Below are 9,332 nucleotides of genomic sequence, written 5' to 3'. Positions count from 1 at the left end.
AATTCTCAAACATCAGATCTCAGACTGAGACACAAATACTGAGGAGCCTCATGGGGTGCCAGCGCACAGGACACGGACATCATGAGCTCGATGCGAAACAGACACAGACACAGACGCACACGCACACGCACACGCACACACACACACACACACACAGCTGTGTTTCTGCAGGCGGGTGTTTGGCACGATGACATTCACTCCAATCTGCATCGCCACCTGTGTCCCGTTACACAAGCCGTTGCCATGGCGATTCTCACAGTGCATCGTCGTCTGAGCAACTGTTTGCAATCTGTTGTGTCACATGATCAGGTGAGATCAGGTCTGATGACGAGGACGCGAGCGGACGGCGTCTGCAACGATTAGAGTCTCACAGCTCACACATCACCGCAGGACACAAAAGAGCAGCACAGCAGAGACAGAGAGAGAGAGTGTGTGTCTCAACTCATCACGCGCACACACACACACACACCTGAACTCATCACACACACACACACACAAAGAAATTAAATGGTTAAACTATTATATTAATACTCAATAAGCATGCTTACACACATACATAGACATACGTACATGCACACACATTTTGTTGCAGATATAGATATTTGAAATAAATAGGTGACAATACTTATCTTCTCTTTTTAAGAGTTTATATATCATTTTCAGGTTTCACTGTAATCATAATCTGGCATAATTGTAAAAACTGATATGTCTGTATAAACAAAATGGTAAACTTTACCTTTACTTGACTAAATGTGATTTTCAATGTTAGAGCAGTGATTTTATAATGTCTAAGCATGAATCCAGAAGCAACCCTATGAACAGTACTGTTTTAGTGAGTTTAATGAGCCCATTAGTGGCCTTCCGCTGCCATCTAGTGGTTATAAATGCAATTTCTCAAACAACACTGTGTTTTTAATCTTTATATCTTTTACAGTGTTATTTTATGCCCAATATGTCTTAAATTTATATGCTTATTTAGAGTGAAATTATGCATCATTTTACACAGTATTGAGAAGTTGTGGGCTTTCTTTTAGGATTTATAGGACTTTGGGTACACTATGTAAAGAACATATCATAAAATGACCATGTTATAGCTGTCCAAATGCAAATGTTCAACATTTTTTGATAATTATTGACCTAGAGAGTCTAGACAATAGTACTGCACTGATTTTATTGATTTTGAGTTTAAAACCTACAACTAGTTCACAAAAGTACAGTTTTTAAAAATAATCTCAAATGTTTAATGAACAGTTTGATTGACTGCATTGGTCCCAGAGGCAAAGTTGTTCAGAATAAGAAGATCTATCATATGATATGAAGATCTAGTGTGTGTGTGAATATATGAAAATTTTTTTTTTTTGCAATTTGAGGTCATTTACGAAATAGTGTTTTTGAGGCCTTTTTAACTGTTATAGCGCCACCTATGGTCCGGTCTCCATGAAATTTTGCAAGCTTGTTAAGAGTCATCTGACACATGTTTTCACCAAGTTTCATAAAGTTTTGAGTTTTCGTTTAGGTTTTATAGGCTTTTGGGTATATTTGGCCACGCCCCTTTTTAAAATGACCCCGTTATAGCTAACCAAAGGACAAAATTAAATTTTTTTTTTTGATAATTATTGATCTAGAGCGTCCAGAGAATAGTGCTGCAGTGGTTTGATCGAGATTGAGCGAAAAACCTAGGACTAGATCGCAAAAGTAAGTTTTTAACATATTTGTGAATATTTAATGAACGATTTGATTGACAGCAATGGTTCTTGAGGCAAAGTTGCTCAATATGAGAAGATCTATCAAATGATATGCAAATGATATGCAGTGTGAAACACCGATTACAGAGCCATAAAACTCGTTAGCGCCAACTAGTGGCCGATTTCTTTCAAAATTCTTACAGACCTTTAGGGCAATGAGTCGAACATGCCCACAGAGTTTCGTTCCGATCGACCTTCGTTAACCTTGTCAAATAGGTGCTTAAAATTGTTTTGCCAATGGCGGCCATGTTTTTTGAGATACGTAAATGTCCTCATAGACACTTGTGCCACTTCAGACAAAGACACTGCATACCAATTTTCAAGTCAATCGGACCAACGGTTGTGCAGTTATAGCCGTTTTTTCCCCATATTATAGCGCCACCAAGTGGCAGAGCTGCGCAATGTTTTTTATTTGAACAAAGATTGATTTACTATATATGCAGGAAAATAATGCAGCCCAAACACTTTCAGTTATTTTTGCTTCCAGTCGGTTATGATGGTTGATATTGCAAACTAGTATCTGTTATATTATTCTAATGTATTATCATAATCATAAACACACTGGTTTGCAGTGCAAAATTGCAAGTTTTTTTTTTTTTTTAAACTGGTTTGCAGTTTTATTCTTCTAGTTACTATTTATAGTGGCTAATATATCAGAAACCTGAAATATTCACATGAAAATAAGTGAAATAGCAGAGTAATGTCCACCAGCAGCTCATTATTACTGAATAAATCCCTTCAAGAGCAAAGAATAAAAATAATAAAAAGTTTACTTTGCGATAATGACCAGCTGACTGCACATCATCCCTCGTGTATATAACATCTAGCTAAAATAATGTAATAATGTCACATAATTCAGGAAGCTTTTCATTAAAGTTTGTTTTATACACCTTGCCATTCACATCCCTCACCAATAAACTCACGCTAGTTTTTATTTCATAACCTCACAGAGCGAAACGATTCGTCTGTTATTTTTCAGAAGAGTTTGACGCTCTCTAAATGGTGAGCCGCGTCTCATTCTAACCGTCCTCCGTCACAAACACTGCAGACGCTCGTTATTTCACTTCTCAAGTAAACGCTTGCTGTCAGCGCGGCGCTCCTGAAGGACGAGCAGATACTGAGAGCAAATCAATGCAGCTTCAGCATCATCTGACCTTCACACTCACCGTTAGGGCTGCACGATATTGGAAAAAACTCATATTGCAATATTTTGTTTTTCTGCGATATATATTGCAATATGAAAAAAAAAAAATCACCAGATGACTTGAATCATCAATGATTGGGGTGATTTTGTAGGTGAGCAAAGAACATCATCATCATCATCACCACTGATCACAGGCAGCTGAGCTATATATATATATACACAGTCAAACCAAAAATTATTCATTTGTTTTTCTGCGATATATATTGCAATATGAAAAAAAAAAAATCACCAGATGACTTGAATCATCAATGATTGGGGTGATTTTGTAGGTGAGCAAAGAACATCATCATCATCATCATCACTGATCACAGGCAGCTGAGCTATATATATATATATATACACAGTCAAACCAAAAATTATTCAGACAGCAGATATAATTTTTAATATTTTATTTTTCTAGTGTGTGCAGGACACTGTAGTTCATTTATGTAAGTGAGGAGAGCAAAATAAACAGTAAATTGTGACATATTATACCCAAAAATTTCTCCGGATCAAACATGATTCAGACACTTTGAGCTGAGCATGTTTTGCTGAAGTGTTACACACACACACACACACACACCAGACTCAATGAGAGCGACAGTCTGACTGCAAACGGCTCCGAGCGACTCTTTTATCTGTGGATGTTCAGAGGATGTTAAAAGCCTCACAAACATTCAGCAATTAAGAGTAAATTAAACATCAATGATTCATGGCTGCAAACAGATAAAGAGATGCATTAAAGCGACAGTTTATCCAAAAAGGTTAATTCTAGGGATGCACCGAATGTTCGGCAACCGAAATTAACCGGATAAGCGAAAAGACACAATAAATTGTACCAAACAATGACGTAACGCGATCACGACGAATGTGATACTTTTTTTTACTTTAAACCGCATAAACACATTTCATTACACCAAATACACAAAATAATGTTCTTTTTAGCAGCATCATATGACCCCTTTAATTCTAAATGTAAAGTTTTTTTTTTTTTTACATTTTATTAGTTTTTTTTAATGTCTACATAGTTTTTTTTTATTTTAGCTGTAATTTTAGTTATTTTAGTACTTCACCTTAAACTAGATGCCAAGGTGACATTTATCATTTAGTTAGTTTTTTATTTTCTAAATATTTTATTTTTATACATTTTATTTCAGTTAATATTTATTTTATATGACAATTGTTTTTTTAAAAGTTCATTTAATTTTTAGTTTAAATTTTATGGTTTTAGTTTTAGTTAATAACAATCATAATAAACCCACATTAGGCCAAACAACAATTCCTGTTTTTCTGTCCCCAAATTTAAGACCTCTTACAATCACACCTTTTAGAATATTTAATATTTAAGACTTTTTATGACTTTAAATCTAATTAAAACAAAAAAAACAATACAAATTTTAGAAAACTGAATTCTAAGAGCTTTTACGTTAAACAGGGACCCTGTGTACTTTAATGAATGGATGAAAATGTGTGCTCTGAAGATGAAAGTAAGTCAAAATAATGACAGAATGATAATTTTATGGTGAATTAACTCTTTAAATCAACTGAACTCATCCTTATGCTAGCGCACTTTTTTTTTACTTTAAACCGCATAAACACATTTCATTACACCAAATACACAAAATAATGTTCTTTTTAGCAGCATCATATGACCCCTTTAATTCTAAATGTAAAGTTTTTTTTTTTTTTACATTTTATTAGTTTTTTTTAATGTCTACATAGTTTTTTTTTATTTTAGCTGTAATTTTAGTTATTTTAGTACTTCACCTTAAACTAGATGCCAAGGTGACATTTATCATTTAGTTAGTTTTTTATTTTCTAAATATTTTATTTTTATACATTTTATTTCAGTTAATATTTATTTTATATGAAAATTGTTTTTTTAAAAGTTCATTTAATTTTTAGTTTTAATTTTATGGTTTTAGTTTTAGTTAATAACAATCATAATACACCCACATTAGGCCAAACAACAATTCCTGTTTTTCTGTCCCCAAATTTAAGACCTCTTACAATCACACCTTTTAGAATATTTAATATTTAAGACTTTTTATGACTTTAAATCTAATTAAAACAAAAAAAACAATACAAATTTTAGAAAACTGAATTCTAAGAGCTTTTACGTTAAACAGGGACCCTGTGTACTTTAATGAATGGATGAAAATGTGTGCTCTGAAGATGAAAGTAAGTCAAAATAATGACAGAATGATAATTTTATGGTGAATTAACTCTTTAAATCAACTGAACTCATCCTTATGCTAGCGCACTCCTAAAACATCACGAAACACCTTTTATACAAATTAAAAATTACATTAAAGCCTATCTGTAATATGTGACCCTGCAGCACAAAAGCAGTGTTAAGTCGCTGGGGTATATTTGTAGCAATAGCCAACAATACATTGTATCTCAAAATTATAAATTTTTCTTTTATGCCAAAAATCATTAGGATATTAAGTAAAGAGATATTTTGTAAATGTCCTACCGTAAATATATCAAAACTTAATTTTTGATTAGTAATATGCACTGCTAAGAACTTCATTTGGACAACTTTAAAGGTGATTTTCTCAATATTTAGATTTTTTTGCACCCTCAGATTCCAGATTTTCAAATAGTTGTATCTCAGCCAAATATTGTCCTATCCTAACAAACCATACATCAATGGAAAGATTATTTATTCAGCTTTATGCGAGGATCACCTGCTGGGTAAATGAGCTCTCTTCCCGAGGAGCGACGCCGTCAGCGGCTCGTCTTTGAGCTCTTTCTTCATCATCGCAGGCCGACCGCGCAGACGAGGAGCTCCGTCACACGCCGCCATCATCTCCCTGAGACACACACACATCAGCAAGAGTTATCCTGCTCTCCGAAGCCCCGCCCCCTACACTATAAAATAGATGCTGAAGCCGCGTCTGAAATCGGTCGCTTGTCCACAGAATTAGTATTTTCTGTACAGTGAATGGCACGTACACTATATAGGGGACAGGGAACGATTCAGATTTAAAAAGGGGCGGAGCTGCTTGATATGTCCCGCCCTGTCTTCCTGTTTCAGATAAAAGTAACACTGCGTGTTTCTAAGCATTTCAGGGGACCTTTAAGGGAGCACTGAACTGCATTGTGGGAGACGGTATCTCAGTTTGATTCACAAACCTGTTGTCCACATGGCTGATCTCCTCGCTCCCATCTTCCTCCTCCTCCTCCTCCTCGTCTGGACACAAGCGTTTGGTCACAGGGATGAAGGTGATCTGCTTCTCTCCTCCGAGCCGGTCGGGAAGCACCACCTCTTTCTTCATGTTCATGTCAGAATACGGGCAACCGAAGGCACTGAGGGACACAGAGAGATGACCACGAGCCTGTCTGATCCAGGTCTACAGTAATACTCTCATCTGTTCTTAGTCTCTTTGTGCAAAACATTTAATTGCTGCTTTATAAAACAGATAGTTCCGGTGCTTGATTCTGATTGGCTGAGCCGCGTTCGAAGCTGTTGTAAATGACTCTACAAAGTAACACACCTTTGTTTACGTTTGTGTGTTGCTCGGCAACCACTTTGTTGCAACCACAACTGTTTCTGAGGAACTACATTGTTTGGTGGAAGAATACTGTTTTTATTAATATATTACACTTTATTTGCTCTCTTTTATTTTGTGAAACCTTACTACGTATATGGAATAACCGTGAATTTATAACAGCTTAAAGGGGTTTTAGGCACTCCGCGTCAACAACGCCCCTTAGCTGTTATAAATTCACTGTAAACCACAGCTTCACAGGGATTATTGCTTTAGAGTACCGTGAACAAAAATCATCCGGCTACATAAAAACTGGACTCGATTAAGAGCTGTTTGTGTGCAAAATAGAGCGGCACGATTCTGGATAAACTGAGTCAGGCTACATAAAAACTGGACTCGATTAAGAGCTGTTTGTGTGCAAAATAGAGCGGCACGATTCTGGATAAACTGAGACTTTTTTATTTTTAATGGAGGTTGTAGTTCTCTCACAATTCTGAAGAAAAAACATTAGACGACTAAACAAAACCTCATGGCATTTATGAATGGAATGATTCAATGACTCACTCAAGATTCACTCGTTTCATTACGGGATGAATCAGTGTTTTTGAATGAATCTCTTGAATAATATAAATATAAAAACCTATAAAAATGTATAAAATATAAAAATATTTGCGAAAGCAACATTTCTCATTTTCATTTACATTTTTTACTTTTATTTGTCATTTAACTGTACGTGCTAAAATAACTAAAACTGAAATAAAAATTAATAAAAACTATACAGGCACATTAAAAAACAAATGACAAATACACAAAACAAAATAACTAAAACATTTAACGAATAAAAATAAAAACGAATATATATTTCATTAAAATAATAAAAATAATAATAGTACATCTAGTATAAATAACAGTATCTCAATGATACTAAAAGAGTTAAATTTGTTTACTGCAATCCAGTGTTATTTTAGTATTGAGATCATATTTTTTTTATTAATATTGTGAATTTTTTTTATGAATACATTTTCCTTTTCCATTTTAATTTTAGTAATTTTCCTGCGTTTTTGTCATTTTTGTATTTTTTTTAAATAAATGTGTATATAGTTATTATATTTTATTTAAGTTTTAGTAATTTTAGTAACTAAATGAAAATGAGAAAAGTTTATTTTATTACTTTATTTCAGTCAACATTTTTTCATTTCACAATACATAAAAAAAAAAAAAACGTATTTAGTTTTTATGTTTTATATTTTAGTTTCAGTTTTACTTTTAGTTAACTACAATAACCATGCTGCAATTAAAAGTCATGCAACCGAAAATGTTATCATATTAAAAGTTCAATCCTTTATAGCTTGTCTTTGTTGAATAATACAGAACATAAAGAGCTTTAAAAAAAATAATTGCATATTAAATCGCAATCGCAATATTGGTAAAAAAAATCGCAATTAGATTATTTTCCAAAATCGTTCAGCCCTAATCCTCATCCAAGTATATGTACAGTAGTTACTAGAAGAGGAATATGCTTGAGGCGAATATGTTTATGTAAGATTTCAGATTCCTGCTGCTTCTACAGTAATTCTCATCAAGTCAGCAATACGAGGAGGAGGATTTTGTGGCATATTTTCTGATATTTTAGTAAGGCAAAAACGCCAATTCCACACCGGTGTGCCAAGATGTTTATGCAGATCTGTGCATGCAAACAGATTCAAGCCATCCCCCACACCTGAACCCTCAGAGGTCTACGGTGCAGTTAAATGAGTCTAACACATTTAACACATGTAGTTCTGTATAAGAGAGCTCCACACATTCACACAAATACAGCATGTGTGCAGAGAATCCTGAACTCCAGATTAAACCTCACAGTGCAGAGGGCACCATTCTTATTTAATGCAAGGACTGAGAGAAATGTATTTTACTTTAAATGCAATGTAAAGTTCTTTGGATAAAATTGCATTGAAAAGAGTAATGTAAAATGTGCTGGTCACTCTTTTCAATGCAATTACAACAAATAATAACAGCAAATGCGGCAGTAGTACATATGATTTGTGCACTATATTACAAATCTTTTGAAGTATTTGAGTGAGAAATAGAAATGTTGCATTATATTTAGTGCTGTCGAACGATTAATCGCATGCAAAATAAAAGTTTTTGCTTACATAATATATGTGTGTGCATTGTGTATATTTATTATGCATATATACTGTAAATACACACACATCCATGTATATATTTAAGAAAAATGGTATGCTTATATATTAAATATATATATATATATATATACAAATTATATGCATGTAAATATTTTCACATGCATAGTGTCTATATATATATATATATATATATATATATACATAATATATATATATACACAGTACACACACATATATTATGTAAACACACACACACACTCATTACTTTAGACTGCAATTAGAATTGCATAAATAATGCTATGATATAAAAAGAAACTGAATACTGAAATATGAAATAACAACTTTACATGTTTCTCATCCTACACTATAACACATAATAAGTTCATTTCTAATAAAGCATAACTGATGAAGCTCCAGCAGACGAGGCAGGAGAAGATTATGAAGTTGCTTTGATGACTCATTTTAATGTGTTAAATTAACTATGTAGTTTACTGTATGTCTCATATAAACCGATACTGAGCGTCAAACTCTTTTAACTCTGGAGGACGTTCATTAAAATCCACGAACACGGAAACGCTCTGGTATTGTTCACCTGTCCGCCGGATCGCACCGTGACGCTACGCTTCTGCTTAAATAGCTAGTTTGCATATGCAAATACATGTAAATGAGCTTTTAATGAAAGCCAGTCCAGTCGGTTTCTAAGCAGAGAGGATTTCGCTGCTATAAAACGCTTATTTTCTTATTCTGTCTTGCTCTGTGT

At 33.9% G+C, this 9,332-nt stretch overlaps 1 protein-coding gene across 2 annotated transcripts in view; it reads right to left on the bottom strand.

Annotated features, from left to right (window-relative positions):
* Nucleotides 1–5,590: 5,590 nt before the first annotated feature.
* Nucleotides 5,591–9,332, bottom strand: part of LOC107728996 (lethal(3)malignant brain tumor-like protein 4) — a 33,920-nt gene continuing 30,178 nt past the window's right edge. For both annotated transcript variants that reach the window (XM_016539342.1, XM_016539341.1), the window contains 2 exons: nucleotides 6,070–6,243; nucleotides 5,591–5,747 (listed from right to left, as the gene is read on the bottom strand). In XM_016539342.1, coding sequence (XP_016394828.1) covers nucleotides 5,618–5,747; nucleotides 6,070–6,243 — 304 coding nt within the window. In that variant the 3' untranslated portion in view covers nucleotides 5,591–5,617. The remainder of the gene's footprint in view (nucleotides 5,748–6,069; nucleotides 6,244–9,332) is intronic.

The sequence above is a fragment of the Sinocyclocheilus rhinocerous genome, unplaced genomic scaffold (genome assembly GCF_001515625.1).
Source record: "Sinocyclocheilus rhinocerous isolate Xijiao unplaced genomic scaffold, SAMN03320098_v1.1 scaffold37, whole genome shotgun sequence".
Lineage (NCBI taxonomy): Eukaryota > Metazoa > Chordata > Actinopteri > Cypriniformes > Cyprinidae > Sinocyclocheilus > Sinocyclocheilus rhinocerous.
Note: the sequence above shows the minus strand (reverse complement) of the source record. Positions and strands in the feature narration are given on the sequence as shown.